This window comes from Bos taurus, chromosome 8 (assembly GCF_002263795.3).
Source record: "Bos taurus isolate L1 Dominette 01449 registration number 42190680 breed Hereford chromosome 8, ARS-UCD2.0, whole genome shotgun sequence".
In the NCBI taxonomy this organism is placed as follows: domain Eukaryota; kingdom Metazoa; phylum Chordata; class Mammalia; order Artiodactyla; family Bovidae; genus Bos; species Bos taurus.
The window spans coordinates 99,002,366-99,019,735 of record NC_037335.1 but is presented as its reverse complement, the minus strand read 5'-3'; the positions used below and the strand labels follow the sequence as shown (position 1 = coordinate 99,019,735).

The window sequence follows — 17,370 nt, the reverse complement described above, 5'->3', positions numbered from 1 at the left end:
TGGCAGAAGGTAGTGTTGATAAATTTATGAAAATTATAGTCATGAGAATATTAAACTGCATTGTACCAGTTGTATGGTAACATGGTTATCAGGTGCACATAATTTAAAATAAAGTGAAATAGTTATTTCCAAGATATGGGCATGTCACAAATGAACTAAAATCACTGGTTTTTAATTAGTTAGAGCGAGTTTATTAACATTTGTGAAGCCTAATGAATCATTACGAACAAAGCTAGTGGAGGTGATAGAATTCCAGTTGAGCGATTCCAAATCCTGAAAGATGATGCTGTGAAAGTGCTGCACTCAATATGCCAGCAAATTTGGAAAACTCAGCAGTGGCCACAGAACTGGAAAAGGTCAGTTTTCATTCCAATCCCAAAGAAAGGCAATGCCAAAGAATGCTCAAACTACCGCACAATTGCACTCATCTCACACGCTAGTAAAGTAATGCTCAAAATTTTCCAAGCCAGGCTTCAGCAATATGTGAACCGTGAACTTCCTGATGTTCAAGCTGGTTTTAGAAAAGGCAGAGGAACCAGAGATCAAATTGCCAACATCCGCTGGATCATGGAAAAAGCAAGAGAGTTCCAGAAAAAACATCTATTTCTGCTTTACTGACTATGCCAAAGCCTTTGACTGTGTGGATCACAATAAACTGTGGGAAATTCTGAAAGAGATGGGAATACCAGAGCACCTGATCTGCCTCTTGAGAAATTTGTATGCAGGTCAGGAAGCAACAGTTAGAACTGGACATGGGACAACAGACTGTTTCCAAATAGGAAAAGGAGTACATCAAGGCTGTATATTGTCACCCTGCTTATTTAACTTATATGCAGAGTACATCATGAGAAACGCTGGGCTGGAAGAAACACAAGCTGGAATCAAGATTGCCGGGAGAAATATCAATAACCTCAGATATGCAGATGACACCACCCTTATGGCAGAAAGTGAAGAGGAACTCAAAAGCCTCTTGATGAAAGTCAAAGTGGAGAGTGAAAAAGTTGGCTTAAAGCTCAACATTCAGAAAATGAAGATCATGGCATCCGGTCCCATCACTTCATGGGAAATAGATGGGGAAACAGTGTCAGACTTGATTTTTCTGGGCTCCAAAATCACTGCAGATGGTGACTGCAGCCATGAAATTAAAAGACGCTTACTCCTTGGAAGGAAAGTTATGACCAACGTAGATAGCATATTCAAAAGCAGAGACATTACTTTGCCAACAAAGGTCCGTCTAGTCAAGGCTATGGTTTTTCCAGTGGTCATGTATGGATGTGAGAGTTGGACTGTGAAGAAGGCTAAGCACCGAAGAATTGATGCTTTTGAACTGTGGTGTTGGAGAAGATTCTTGAGAGTCCCTTGGACTGCAAGGAGATCCAACCAGTCCATTCTGAAGGATATCAGCCCTGGGATTTCTTTGGAAGGAATGATGCTAAAGCTGAAACTCTAGTACTTGGCCACCTCATGTGAAGAGTTGACTCATTGGAAAAAACTCTGATGCTGGGAGGGATTGTGGGCAGGAGGAGAAGGGGATGACAGAGGATGAGATGGCTGGATGGCATCACTGACTCAATGGACGTGAGTCTGAGTGAACTCTGGGAGTTGGTGATGGACAGGGAGGCCTGGCGTGCTGCAATTCATGGGGTCGTAAAGAGTCGGACACGACTGAGTGACTGAAGTGAACTGAACTGAATGAATCATACCATGACAGTCAACTATCATTGTCTTAAGAAAAGAGATACACGTAGGATCATTATTTGACAGCAAGAGTTGAGTGTCCCCCGTTTCTGAGAGAGTAAATAACACAAGGCACTATGGTCTGTTGTATATATATAACTTGGATATTATGATTGCTAAGAATTGCTGTCTGTGAAAGATATGAACTAATTTGAATAAGTCAAGAGGACAGACGATCACATGACAGAATCCTTTCTGAACTTTGTTGTCGTGTTGCTCTCTTCCTCTCTTATGACCACAGCACTAAATCCAGGACCAACATGCAGACTGGAGAGTCGATTACTTCAGCACCGCCTTAGGAAGTGCCTCCAGACTGAGTGAGGGCACAGCCGAGCTGTAGAAACCCCTTCTGGTTCTGGGAAGCCACTGGCAATACAGACAGGAAAATGGACAAGGAGGGAGTGCTGACCTAAACAAGCCCCTGACTGTAGGCACAGTCGGTCAGAACTGAAAGGTGATACCTGGCTGAGAGTTCTGCATGGCCTTGGTGCTCAGGCCCCCTGCATCAGTGTGCCCTTGGGACACTTATTACAAATGCAACTTCTGCCTACAGCTAAAGCAAGGCAAAGTCCTGGTTAGGAGCATCCCTGGATAAGGAGGAAAGAAAGGGGTATCACCAGAACAATTTGTGAAATTTTGGTATGGACTATAAATACTTTATTGATGTTAAATTTCCTTAGTGTGATTATGGTGGTTATGAAGTACCCTTGTCCTCGGAAGGTATTTACTGAACTATGGGGGTAAAGAGACATGATGTCTATAGCTTCCAAGCGTTGAGTATTAATAAGGAGAATGAGGGGTATGTGTATGTGCAGGGGAGAGTGTGAAAGAGTACATGGTAAAATGTTGCTTTTATAATTCAAGCAGGCGGGGTTTATTAAGCAGGCAGCAGATATTACACCTTCGAGATATGAGAGCTGGCCATCCCCCGTCAGTTCAGTTCAGTTCAGTTCAGTCGCTCAGTCGTGTCCGACTCTTTGCGACCTCATGAGTCGCAACACGCCAGGCCTCCCTGTCCATCACCAACTCCCGGACTTCACTCAGGCTCACGTCCATTGAGTCAGTGATGCCATCCAGCCATCTCATCCTCTGTCGTCCCCTTCTCCTCTTGCCCCCAATCCCTCCCAGCATCAGAGTCTTTTCCAATGAGTCAACTCTTCGCATGAGGTGGCCAAAGTACTGGAGTTTCAGCTTTAGCATCATTCCTTCCAAAGAAATCCCAGGGCTGATCTTCAGAATGGACTGGTTGGATCTCCTTGCAGTCCAAGGGACTCTCAAGAGTCTTCTCCAACACCACAGTTCAAAAGCATCAGTTGTTCAGTGCTCAGCCTTCTTCACAGTCCAACTCTCACATCCAGACATGACCACAGGAAAAACCATGGCCTTGACTAGACGGACCTTTGTTGGCAAAGTAATGTCTCTGCTTTTCAATATGCTATCTAGGTTGGTCATAACTTTCCTTCCAAGGAGTAAGCGTCTTTTAATTTCATGGCTGCAGTCACCATCTGCAGTGATTTTGGAGCCCAGAAAAATCAAGTCTGACACTGTTTCCACTGTTTCCCCATCTATTTCCCATGAAGTGATGGGACCAGATGCCATGATCTTTGTTTTCTGAATGTTGAGTTTTAAGCCAACTTTTTCACTCTCCTCTTTCACCTTCATCAAGAGGCTCTTTAGTTCCTCTTCACTTTCTGCCATCAGGGTGGTGTCATCTGCATATCTGAGGTTATTGATATTTGTCCCGGCAGTCTTGATTCCAGCTTGTGCTTCCTCCAGCCCAGTGTTTCTCATGATGTCCTCTGCATATAAATTAAATAAGCAGGGTGACAATATACAGCCTTGATGTACTCCTTTTCCTATTTGGAACCAGTCTGTGGCTTATACAATGGTTTTTTTTTTTTTTTTTTAATTGAGGGATATTTTCTTTACAGAATTTTGCTGTTTTCTGTCCACCTAATGTTAAGTTTTTGAAAGATGCTCATTTGACTGAGTCAGAGGCACTCAGCATCTTTGTTGCATCGCGCGGGATCTTTCGTTGCAGTACACAAACTCTCTAGTTGCGCACGGTCTTAGGTTGCTCTGTGGCATAGTGGCATCTTGGTTCCCCAGTCAGGGATTGAACCTCCAGCCCTTGCATTGCAAGGCAAACTCAACCATTGGACCACCAGGGAAGTCCTGCAAAATGTTAAGTTGAATCCAGGCCAGTGGGGAATACAGGAGTTCTATTTTTCTTGCAACTTTTCTATTGTTGTTTAGTCACTAAGTCATCTGACTCTCTTGTGACCCCATGGACTCTAACCCACCAGGCTCCTCTGTCCATGGGATTTCCTGGGCAAGAATACTGGAGTGGATTGCCATTTCCTTCTCCAGGGGATATTTCCCACCCAGGGATTGAACCCAGGTCTCCTGCATTGGCAGGTGGATTCTTGACCACTGAGCCACCAGGGAAGGCCTAACTTTTCTGAAAGTTCAAAAAAAAAGTGCAAGTTTTAAAAAGCAGTTTCTGAAGTCCTTGCAAAACCAGAATTTCTATGGATTGTACCCAGGGATCTGTGTTTTAGCAAGCTGCCCAGATGACTCTTAAGTACACTTGTTTTATTTAAGTCTCTGCTTAAAGAGTCTCCTTTTAATCACCGTTTTTTTTTTTTAAGCAAGTTAAGTATATACTCTTGCAGTTTGATCTGAATCTAGTGCTTGATAAGTGATAAATCCCCATACAGATTTTGTAAATTTTCTCTTTAGGATACCCCACTTACTGCAGAGGAGCATAAGGAATGCTGAGGCACAGGCTAAGAACAGAGTGGATCTAGAAGCTCCATTACGGGGTGAACTGGTAATGCAGCCCAGCTTCTGTGTTCACTGTGAAAAGGAAGAAGCAGTATTGGTATTAGCACTGAAACAAAACATTTATCGTAAATACATTAAATACTGATATTTGAGAAGCACGCAATTTGAGTCATCCGTCTAGCATGGCTGATTGTGTATGAATGTTTATTACCTTTCCGTCTAGAGGTCCCTCTTCTGCCTATCAGACATCTGTCGAGGCTTGTAAATAGTCTAAAAGAAAAAAAAAGGGGGAAGAGAGCTCCCCTGAGTTCAGGAGGGAAAGGGAGAGACTTGGGTGACAGAGAAGGCCTTGTATATTCTAGGAGACTTTTACAACGAGCTGAGCCATGGATGGTAAACCAGAAAGGAGCCTAACTGTCCATGTTTCCCTTGAGGAAGAGGGAGGCAAGTCATGCTCAGAGGTGAAGTGTATTCCTCTGGTGGCCACTAGGGGGTGGCATTGGCCTAGGTCAAACTTGGGGACGTCCGGCCAATTATGTAGGGAGCCAGCCGTGGTTGTCTGTGTGTTTTACTCTCAAATTGCTGCTGCTAAGTCGCTTCAGTCGTGTCCAACTCTGTGCGACCCCATAGCCGGCAGCCCACCAGGCTCCCCCGTCCCTGGGATTCTCCAGGCAAGAACACTGGAGTGGGTTACCATTTCCTTCTCCAATGCATGAAAGTGAAAAGTGAAAGTGAAGTCGCTCAGTTGTGTCTGACTCTTAGCGACCCCATGGACTGCAGCCCACCAGGCTCCTCTGCCCATGGGATTTTCCAGGCAAGAGTACTGGAGTGGGGTGCCATTGCCTTACAAATCAGCACCACTACCTTTTTTTCCTAACTGAAACTTTTGCACTCTTTCAGTTAGGGATGTAGTTCTTATTCTTAAAAACAAGGGTATGACATAACTTTAACACTCCTTTTAAAATGATCCAAATGGATTTGGGTTGCTTTCTAACTTAGTGGAGAAGACTCCTCTCCTCCCTTCATCCTGTCCATGATTCCTTGGCTTGTGAAAAGAACAGACTTCCCCAGATCAGCATGTAGACCCACAGGAGATAAAGCAACAGCATCGCTTCCGTCTCAGGCTCCAGGGCAGGTGAGAGAAGCCCTGTTCCCCAACTCTGACCACCAGGGCTCTGGTGTCCCACGTGCTCGGGGCAATGGACTCCTGCTTCCAGGCCCATTGAGTTGGTAGAGCAGCTGAAAGGTGTATCCCATCTGCAACTACAGGGAGCACTAGGGTATCTGTATTTGAAATAGTGCATTTGTGTTTATCCTGCGGAATCCAGACTCTGCAGTCAGCATCTGATGGCATTAGAAGCTTAACATTGCTTTTGTTTGTTTGGGGCCAGTTATGCTCAGAGACTGAGATTTAACCTGGGTTTGCTGTGGGAATTATGATTTATAGTATTTTACAAGCCAATATGGAGAAGGCAATGGCACCCCACTCCAGTACTCTTGCCTGGAAAATCCCATGGATGGAGGAGCCTGGTAGGCTGCAGTCTGTGGGGTCGCTAAGAGTCAGGCACGACTGAGCGACTTCACTTTCACTTTTCACTTTCATGCATTGGAGAAGGAAATGGCAACCCACTCCAGTGTTCTTGCCTGGAGAATTCCAGGGACGGGGGAGCCTGTAGTCTATGGGGTCGAACAGAGTTGGACACAACTGAAGCGACTTAGCAGCAGCGGCAACAAGCCAATAGCATGCAGGATGTCAGCTGAAAAAAAAAGCACAACCTAAAAGTTGAGAAATGCGTTTTATTTGGCACACTTTCTGAGGACTTCATGCCTGAGAGGCAGCCTCTCGGATAGCTCTGAGGGTCTGAAGAGGTAAGGGAAGAGCCAGGATATATAGGGTTTTGTTTTCTTTTCTTTTAGTAGTGACCGAGTAGTTGGGACATCAAAAGATTACTGTTCGTTAGAGAAAACCGGATGTCTCAAATTAAGGAATTTCGCTCATTTCTGTGTGTGAGAGGCTGCAAGAGTCTGGGCTCATTGAAATCGTTCCTCTGATATGCACCCTAGCTCTCTAGGACCAGCGTCCTGGGCTTTTCCGTCCCCAGCAATGAGGGTGGCTGCAGGGGCCGAGGGCCTGGCAGCGGGCAGGCTGTGTGTTTCCACCCTGAGTTCCCTCAGGGCTCACCTTCAGAGGAGGCTGTAGCGGCAATGTCCTCTGTTTACTAATATGGCAGGCAGCATTGTTCATTCACTAGGATCGTGTCTCTTAATAAGCCAAGAAAGAAAGAACATACACCACACCAATGACAGATTGATTGCATTACTGTTCCAGGCAATAGGGAGTTGAAAGAAGTCCAAATTTAGTTGAGATGGACCTTTCTAGGAGGTGATTCTCATAGAGATCATCTTTTGAACCAAAAGCTGCCAGTTTGGGTTCCTCGCTGCTGGGGCACGTAGCTTATGGGCAGTTGGCACCAGCATTGCCGGGCTGGGTGAACTGCTCCAAAGGTTATTATTCCAGGAACCATTACTTGGCTGGCACCGCTGCCTGTGTACGAGGAGTAGCCTCGCCAAGGCAGGAACAGATGTCCCTTCTCTTCCTGAGGCTAGTGCGTGCTTTAACACCTCTGCAACCAACAGTAGCCTGGGCGTGGCAGGAGCAAGTGTCTCAAGTGCTTTGTAGAGCTATTTAGATCAGCAAAGAGTAGCCTTGCTCAGGTTAAACACTCTTGAGTTGCTGGTCAACCTCCTGGTATTCAGTCCATCAGGTGATGGCCACCAAGCCGTTACTATGGTGTCAGTGACATGATGGTCCTTGCCACTTCAGGTTTTAAGAGTTGGATTTTAAAAGTCCTAATAACCAACTTCCAAGCCATTTCATCAAAACAGGCTCTTCAAACAAGTTCCAACCACAAACAACTTTTGTCTGAAACCAGCTTTCACAGCATAGATTTGAAATCATAAGTCAGAACAAAACAGATTGTTACTAAAATGCCTGCTATTGAGTGTCTGGTGTGTGTCGCACTGTGTAGGCACTTAACGCGTGGTGATCCCACGGCTCGTGGTGGGTATGGAGCCCCCCATCTCATTGTACTGAGATGTGGCCTCGTTCTATAATGTTTTATAAGTATAATCTTCGTTAAAACTATAGTCAACAGTAGACCCTGTAGTGTTGCTGTGCACGACATTTTTTTTTTTCTCTTAATGCAAAGAACCAGCTGGGCTTCCATGTTGTAAAATTCATCAGCTGCAGATGCAATCATCTGTGGTTGGAGAGGCCAGTGTGTTCCTGGTTGGGTTGTCGCTTTGTTTAGAATTAAGAGGCTTATAAAGGAAGCCATAGAAACCCTGAGTTCCCCAATTGCCGCGGTACAGGAAACAGGGCTGTTAGTCAGCATCCATTGTCCTGACCGGATTGTTTAAGATGTAATTTCAAGACAATCGGAAAACACCACATGGCTCAATTATGTGGTTATTCAACATCAGGCTTGCTCGTATTAAGGTTTGCTTTGGGGATAATTATGGGGAGAACGTTTGTGCAACTTTCATGAAATTTCACCGAATTATGATGATGTTGGGCCCCAACCTGATTATGTAACAGAGATCATGTGAGGAGGAAAAAGTAGATCTCTTCTGGGCAGCTAGTCTGCTTGAGTTTGTCAGCAGCTGGCTGCGGGATCATGCCAGGAGCACCACTAACCCTGGTTAAGTTAGTTAAGTCCCCGGCGTACACACGCTGGCGCCGGACACAGAGCTGCCCAGGTGCAATCGGTATGAAGATCAGACCTGCCGTGCCGCCTCAGCCCACGGCACTTTGATTTGGAGGCTCCTGTTTGAAATCACGTTTGGTTTTTTCCTGTCCAGGGTCGTGGTGTGCTTTGCTCTCAGTTTTAGCTGCTCTGAGCACCTCCCCGAGTGTCGCACATGTGGCCTCTGAATGGCTCAGATTTTGTGGAACCTGTACAGTTGTCCCTTTGGTATCCGCAGCGAATTGGTTTCAGACTGGGATGTGAAAACCTGAGGATGCTCAAGTCCCTTATATACAGTGGCATAGTATTTGCATATAGCATGTGACATGATTTAGTGTACTTTAAATCATCTCTCGATTACTTATAACAGCGGTCCCCAGCCCCAGGCCATGGTTGGTATGGTCTGTGGCCTGTTAGAGACGGGGCTGCAGAGCACAAAGCGAGCTGTCAGCAAGCGAAGCTTCATCCATTTTGACAGCCGCTCCCCACCGCCCTCATTACCCCTGAGCTCCACCTCCTGTCAGGTCAGCGGTGCTGGTAGGTTCTCAGAGGAGCTCGAGCCCTACTGATCTGTGCGTGCGAGGGATCTAGACTGTGTGCCCCTTGTGAGAATCTAATGTCTGATTATCTGAGTCTGCATTATGGTGAGTTGTATAATTATTTCCTCATATATCACAATGTGATAATAATAGAAATAAAGTGTACAATAAGTACAGTGCGCCTGAATCATCCCAAAGCCATCCCCCCTCCTTCTATGGGAAAGTTGTCTTCCACGAAACTGGTCACTGGTGCCCCAAAGGTCGGGGACCACTGACTTGTAATGCCTAATGCAGTGTAAATGCGTTAATAGTTACAAATATGGCATAAATGCTGTGTAACTAGGTGTGACCTCATGCATGACAAATTCAGGTTTTGCTTTTCCCAACTTTCTGGAATTTTTTGCTTTCCTGAAGATTTTTAATCAGTGGCTGGTTGGATCCGAGGCCAGGGAACCTCGGATCCAGAGGGTTGACTGTATTCTAAATCTGACCATCTGAAACACACTCTGAGGTTCCCCCCAAAACTCACTCTTCTAGCCCAGGCGGGCCTGACCCTCTGAGGGCTTCCCAAGAGGAATGTCATTCTGCACCACACCCCGAGATGCTGAGTCACCACCTGTGGGGCAGGGACGGCATATTTTCTGAAAGCTCTCCAGGTAGCTCTGATGTGCACCTCCCACCAAGAGCCATACTGGAAATGGTTGTATTGTATCTTAAAAAAAAAATTTTTTTTATAACCCACCTGAAATTCTTTGACAAGGACTAAGTAATAAATTTGACATGTGAAATTCAAGGCAGTTAAGGCATTATGGAACACATTTGTTGTCTTTTGATAACTTTTGGTATTACTCAGAAAACGCACCCCTTCTGATGACATTTTCCTTGGAAAGGGCACAGTGGAGGTGGTGGGGTGGGTGGAATTTTGTAAGTGACAACAAGTTCCCATCTATTGCCAGTCCCAGGAATCTTTTTTGATGACTTTTTGAGATTTCCTGTCCCCATCTACAAAAGAATGGAGGTTTCCCTGGAGCTTCTGAAGTAGGATTAGCTTCTGAAATACCCAAGGACACTCTCTGTCCTGCTGTATCTTCTGCACAGCTTTCATCTCTTCTTTGTCATTGCTGCCTGCAGCTAAGCTGTGCTGCTCTGGTTCCTGAGACTCGACTCTCCTCAGGCCTCTCGTCAGCTTTGTCATCATTCCTTCCTTGCTTCCAACTGCCACATCTTGATCTCTGGCCCTGCCCTGACATACGTGTGTGGTTTTCTGAGTGTGCGTGACTGCCCTTCAAAGTGTGGGCCCTGAACCTGCAGCTTTGGCATCACCCAGTCGTCTGAGAAATGCAGGTTCTCAGGCCCTGCCCAGACCTGCTTAAATCCTTGTCTGCATCTTAATAGTCCCATGGACTGCAAGGAGATCCAACCAGTCCATTCTGAAGGAGATCAGTCCTCGGTGTTCATTGGAAGGACTGATGTTGAAGCTGAAACTCCAATACTTTGGCCACCTGATGTGAAGAGCTGACTCATTTGAAAAGACCCTGATGCTGGGAGGGATTGGGGACAGGAGGAGAAGGGGACGATAGAGGATGAGATGGCTGGATGGCATCACTGACTTGATGTACATGAGTCTGAGTGAACTCCGGGAGTTGGTGATGGACAGGGAGGCCTGGCATGCTGCGATTCATGGGGTTGCAAAGAGTCAGAAACGACTGAGCGACTGAACTGAACTGAACTGACACATTAATAAGGAAACTGAGGCCAAAGCAGTTAACTGACTTGCCTAAGATCAGGGCACTCTCTTTATATGTGATGGAGCACAGGTTTTTTAAAATAGTGATAAAACATACAAAACATAAAATTTACCATTTTCGCCATTTTAATGAAAAAATATCCCTATTCTGGGCTTTCCGGGTGGTGCTAAGTGGTAAAGAACCCACTTGCCAATGAAGGAGACCTAAGCATCTTCATCAGACCCCCAGGTGCTGTGTGTGCGTGGCAGTGTGAGGGCCCTGGCCGACAGCACCCCAGTTCAGGGTGGACCTGGGGTCCACTCTATGTTCTAATCGAAGCCTCCACTCTCACCCCATCCTTTTCTCCTGCCTCTTCCCACCATCCCGTGTTTGTCTATTAGGTTGTTTTTTTTTTTTTTAATTTTTTAATTTATTTTATTTTATTTTTAAACTTTACATAATTGTATTAGTTTTGCCAAATATCAAAATGAATCCGCCACAGGTATACATGTGTTCCCCATCCTGAACCCTCCCCCCTCCTCCCTCCCCATACCATCCCTCTGGGTTCTATTAGGTTGTTCTATTTTTTTTTTTTTTTCCAGGCTATAATCTTGGCTTCAGTTTTCATTTTGTTCATTGATTCATTCAGATATTTATCAACTGCTCCCAGAGCTAGGTGTTGGGAGATGCAGTGAGCGAGACCAGACCTGGTTCCTGCCCTCATGAAGCTCAGCTTCTGGTGGCAGAAGCAGATATTAAGTTCATCATCATTTATAAATGTGAAGTTATGATAAGCAGTGTAGGGAGCCTATAACAAATATATGAGTCATTAGGAATGCCAGGGAAGGCTTCCCTGAGGAGGTGATCTTCATGCCAAGCACTGAGGCCCGAGTAGGAGTTAACAAGGCGAAGAGGAGCAGAAAGAGCTTCCCAGGCGGAAGCAATAGCACACGCAGAGGCCTGGCTCATCAGAGAAAGTCTGCAGAAAATAGATTTTTAAATGGACGTTAAATTGCTCTTTAAGTCCTTCATCTGTATCTGCTTTTCTACCCAGTCTTGTCAGATTTACACCTCTGGTCCTAAGCCGAGGAGCTGGCCTGGACGCGCATGCCTCACGCCTGCACGAAGTGGCCGTGTCCTAGGTTGCGTATGGCTTTAGTCTTGTTAGTCTAACATTTCACGATTGCATTCATTGGTAAAGCCACTTTCCTTACTGTTCCCTGAGTATACCATGCTCAGATTGCAAACTGCTCTCTAATTCCCTCTTCGTTCATGTTCTCAAAAAGTAAATTCTGTTGAAATATACATCAAAAAAAAAGCACAAATCATAATGATGTTTGATGCATTTTTACAGAGTACATCAGTGTCATTAGCACCCCAATCAAGAAGTAGACTATACACATCCTAGAAGACCCCTGTCCACCCCCTTGGTCACTGCACCCAGAGGTAACTGCTGTCCTGTCTTCTATCGATTAGTTTTGCCTGGAGCTGAACTTTGGGTAAATTGAACCATGCTAGGTCATCTACTGAGTCTGGCTGCTCTTGCTCAACACAACACTGGAAGAAATCCTGCCGTGTATCACAGTAGTTCATCTGTGTTCTTTGCTGTGTGGTCTGTGCATGGTGTGACTCTACTACAGTTTATCCATTCTAGTCGGTCTTTTACAGTTTGGAGCTATTATGAAGTCTTATGCATGTCTTTTAGCAGATAAGTGTATACTTTTCTTTTGGAAATATGCCTAGGAGTGGAATTATTTCACAGAATATGCGTATGTTCTAGTAGATACTGCCAGTTTTCCAGATTCAGTTCAGTTTAGTTCAGTTCAGTCACTCAGTCGTGTCGACTCTTTGCAACCCCATGAATCACAGCACGCCAGGCCTCCCTATCCATCACCAACTCCCGGAGTTCACTCAGACTCACGTCCATCAAGTCGGTGATGCCATCCAACCATCTTGTCCTCTGTCGTCCCCTTCTCCTCTTGCCCCAGTCCCTCCCAGCATCAGAGTCTTTTCCAATGAGTCAACTCTTTGCGTGAGGTGGCCAAAGTACTGGAGTTTCAGCTTCAGCATCATTCCTTCCAAAGAAATCCCAGGGCTGATCTCCTTCAGAATGGACTGGTTGAATCTCCTTGCAGTCCAAGGGACTCTCAAGAGTCTTCTCCAACACCACAGTTCAGAAGCATCAGTTGTTCGGCGCTCAGCCTTCTTCACAGTCCAACTCTCACATCCATACATGACCACTGGAAAAACCATAGCCTTGACTAGACGAACCTTTGTTGGCAAAGTAACGTCTCTGCTTTTCCAGATTAGCTGCACTAGTTTCCCGTCCTCACTCGTGGTGCCCAAGCGCTCCAGCTGCTCCTCGCTGTGGCCCTTGGTTTTGCCCGATTCCCTGGCAGCCGTTCTGGTGGGTGTGGCACTGCTGCTTTGCGGTTTCACTTTGCATTTCTTTGACAACTGATGTTCCCATTTTTTACCTACTTGTTTTTTCTCTTTTTGATTTGTAGGAGCCCTTTGTATATTCTTTGTAGTTATTTATTACAGCTGTCTCTGGGTTGCCTTTTCTTTTAAATAGCCTCTTAATGAATAGATGTTCTTAATGTAGTCTAATTGATCAATAAATGTCTTCATATTTTAAATAATTTCTGTACCGCATTTAGTTCTGTGGTGCAAAAAAAAAAAATTCTTAGGGGTAGAATACACAAATATATAAAGTAGTAAAACATCAACAATTACAGGCATGGAAAATATGAATTAGAAGATTTAGACTAGAGAGATAATAAGACACAAATAAGCCATGTAATTCTCTGAATGTGTTATAGTTGAGCAATAAATATTGTCTAAAGCAGCTTAGAACTCAAAACTCAAAGGGAACATGGTTTGTTATCCAACTCACATTTATCTGAGGTCTTCGGACGGTTTTGTGAGGATCAAGGCAGACAGGTGAGGGATGGATAGACTGAGAGATACATTCAAATGGAAATGGTAATTTTCATGTTAGAGCTAACAGGCGTGTCTTCTGTTACAGGTTATTCAGCGATAGTTATGACCTCCCGGTTACGTGCGTTGGGTGGAAGAATTAATAACATACGCACCTCAGAATTACCCAAAGAAAAAACGCGATCAGAAGTCATCTGTAGCGTCCGCTTTTTAGATGGCTTGGTACAGACCTTTAAAGTTAACGTAAGTTCTCCAGATTTAATTTTTTCTGAATAAATGCCCCTAAGAAATAGTTTTTCATCTCTTGGTTTATAAAATGAAGAGAATTATTTTAAAATAAAAGCTTGATGTCTCCAACCTTGCATGTTGAGCTTGAACTAGAAATAGCCATAAAAACTTTGCCCACATTCTTGTCTCTACCTGACATGTCTTTCCCTCTCTTATTTGTAAACCGTGTGCGTCTTAGATGTTACTGCTTCTGTGACACCTTTGACTTCCTGAACTGACTCTCCAGTAATGGTGCCCTGTGTGTGCTTTGTTAGAGCCCATGTCACATTCCGTGGATAGTAGTTACAACTACCAGGTTACATGTCGCTCTTCAAGCTTTTGAGCTCTGTAGAATAGTAATAGTGTCATTTTCACTGTGCCTGCCACACAGCAGGTGCTCATTAGACGTGCAGATGGTAAATAGCGGGTCCTCTCTGGAGGGTAGTGAGGTGGTTAGCTACCCAGATGGCAGGGCTTGGGGATGGCCTGGCTTCTCCCACCTCAAGCCTGTAGCAGAAGCAGGGCCAGAAATGAGGTCTCCAGTCCTACATCAGCAGTGTGATGCCTAACCAGAAGCCGCCCCCGCCGCCTCACCCCACCCCACTCACCACCTGGGTTTTTGTGACCTTTGCCTGTCTCTCCCATCCTCTGGCCAGTCCTAAAGGGGTCATCTCCAGTCCCAGACTGGCTGCCGGCAACTGCCCCAGCCTGGAAAATTCAGTGTGCAAGGGAAGGCATCAGAAAGAGAAAAGAGGGTATGGGAGAACCATTGGGGGATGATAGGAGGCCACAAGAATTTAAAGGGTAACAAAACTGGTCCCTTCTGGAATGCCTCCCACCCCAAGAGTCTGCTTCCTGCTGACCCCAGGTCACTGTGGACCTGAGCAGGCAAGAGAAGAGGGCGGTGTATATGAAGTCACCGCATGGTGGGAGCTCTCTAAAGGCCCCACAGGTCTCTAACGGTTGCTATAAACTGACAGCTCAGCTTAGACCTGGCCCTTCTGTTAAAATTTACATTGTCCTGGAGCTATTCCTTAGCTGTATATCTTCTTCCTGATAAGAACGTGAATGTTTATTCAGCACGTGTTTACTGAGTACCTACTCTGTGCCAGGCCCTGGTCTGGGTACAGAGAATACAGCAGTTAACAGAACAGAACAAAGTCTGGGTCCTTTTAAAGCTTACCGCCCACACGGAGGAAACCATAAGTCAGGTGATAGTCAGGTGATAGTATGTACTTAGAAGAAAACTCTGGATAACAAGGGTGGAGAGTTCAGGGCAGGGCAAAGGGTGGAGTTGTCATTTGTCGTTTTACAGATTAGGGAAGACCTCACTTGTAAGATGACATTTCAGAGATGACCTAAAGGAAGTAAGGGAGGAACCGTGTGCTTCTCTGGAGGAAGCACATTCCAGGTAGAAGCAGCAGCAGACCAAGGCCCTGAGGCGGGGTTCCCTTAGTGCGGTTACGGAACAGGCTGGACGCCAGTGTGTCTGGAGCGTAATGAGCAAGGAGGAGGAGAGCCAGAGATGAGGCCAGAAATAACAGGTGATAGGTTGTTTGGTTTTTCTTCTAATGCACACGTGCTCGGTTGTGTCTGACTTTGCGACCCCCTGCCAGGCTCCTCTGTCCATGGGATTCTCCAGGCAAAAATACTGGAGTTGGGCTGCCATGCCCTCCTCCAGGAGATCTTCCCAACCCAGGGATCGAACCCATATCTCTTGCATCTCCTGCATTGGCAGGCGATTCTTTACCACTGCGCCACTTTGGAAGCCCTAATAGCCATTTCAAAAGATTTTTTTTTTTAATATCATAAAATGGTTTTGTGAACAAATGAGCTGGCGAACACACATACACCAGCGTGCTTTTTGACAAAATGTCCCTTCCTCCCACATCACGGTGGACACAGGATTGGAGGAATGAACACGGCAGATGGTACAGATAGAAGGGAAAAAAATCAGTAAGGATGGAATATAACATTGTGCTTGATTATTTTGCTATGTCACAACAAAACATTGGGGTGCAAATAGTTAATTTTTCTTCTTTCCCACTTAAGTCTGGAGAAGAAAAAACCAACATTTTCTGTAATAAAATAGGTAGGGTTTTGGTGTTTTTTGTTTTTTGTTTTTTTACTTTTTTAACGTAACTTTTTTCCTCTTAAGGGGACAGGGGATTGTGAAGAGCCTTGTAGGTCATGCTGAGCACTGGCTGTGTTCTGAATGAAGCAAAGAGTGTTGAAGGGTTAGGGCAGAGACCTGATGTGATCTGACTCAGGTCTCACTCAGGATGCTGTATTGACTGGGAGGTGGGGATGGGGCAAGGGCTGAGACTCGCATTCTGTGGCGGAGACCATGATCGATCATTAGATGGTGTGGTCATTCGGCCAAGAGTAAACCAAGCCTGGAAGTAACTTAAAATGTGGAACCAGTGGGATCTGGGATGTGAAAGAACCCTCGAGGTGATCCCCAAGGTTTTTGACCTGAGCAGTGGGCAAGATGGAGTTGCAATTTATAGAAATGGGAAAGGCTGAGAGAGAAACAGGATTGGGGGCAGAAATAACTGGTTCTGTTTTAGACGTGGTCAGTTTGAGATGCTTGTTACTTGTCTTTGTAGACATGGCAATATGTACACAGATGAGTTGAAGGAAGAGTCTAGGCTAGGATACACGTGTGGATGTAGAGATGTTATCTCAGGATCACTTGAGACGAGACAGGGAAGATGACTGAGGTTCAGTGTTTAAAGCCTGGGGAGATGAGGAGCAAGCGGGAGACTGTGGAGATGAGGGGAGGCTGAGAGGGAATGAGAAGCCCAGGTGAGAACATGTTTTAAGGAGGGAGAGTGGTGAGGACGGCATCCACCCAGAGGTTACGCGGAGCCTCGGAACAGAGCCTGGCGTTCAGCTGGCGCCCGTCATCATCAGTGACGGACATCGCCATGACTGTCACTCCTGCCTGCGCTACTTCCCGGGCTTCCAGCAGCCTGGTTAAGGCTGACCCGTGAATACGAGGGCCCGGTTCCAGCTTAGAATCTCCATCGCTTTGTATGTTTTTGCTCCCGGGGGTCACATTCAGCTTCCTTAGCCCAGGCCCTCTCATGACCAGGAGCGGGCATCCTCAGGCAAGCTGGCCTAGATGTCAGCTGTTCTCAACTCAGCCCAGAGAGCAGGGCTGTCTTAGGCAGTGACCTGATGTAGCCAAGATGACCTCTGGTGGGGTGCTGGGCCCGGAGGCCTCTTCTCATCAAAAATGTGTCTTATTTCGGGTCCTTTTGAGAACTGAGTGAGTTGTGCAGCTACTGGAATGATGGATGATGCATTCCAGAGGGGAGAGAGGCAATGCAGAGGGCACGTGCAGGCTCTGGCATCAGACCCACCTGAGTCAGGCAGTCAGACACCCGTCAGCTGGTGGCTCAAGGCATGGAGCCTTTGGGACCTCAGTTTGCTTCTCTGCACAGGAAGTGTGGTGATGGCTATGTGATGTTGCAGTACAGATTGGAGATCCTATATAAAATGTGCAGAGTACTGAGGCTGGCTCCTTGTAGATGCCCCGTAGATTACAGTGATTGATTTTGTTGTCGTTCAGTTGCTCAGTCGTGGCTGACTCTTTGCCACCTCGTGAACTGCAGCACGCCA

General features: G+C 45.9%; 1 protein-coding gene across 5 annotated transcripts in view; it reads left to right on the top strand.

Annotated features, from left to right (window-relative positions):
* The window catches only part of PTPN3 (protein tyrosine phosphatase non-receptor type 3), a 167,423-nt gene that overhangs the window by 72,745 nt on the left and 77,308 nt on the right, over positions 1-17,370 (top strand). For 4 of the 5 annotated variants that reach the window (XM_010808232.4, XM_024995600.2, XM_059889024.1 and 1 more), the window contains exon 2: positions 13,565-13,719. In XM_010808232.4, the coding sequence (XP_010806534.2) occupies positions 13,565-13,719 (155 nt within the window). Of the gene's footprint in view, positions 1-13,564; positions 13,720-17,370 lie in introns of those variants that run through there. The other variant, NM_001205687.2, reaches the window with a different exon arrangement.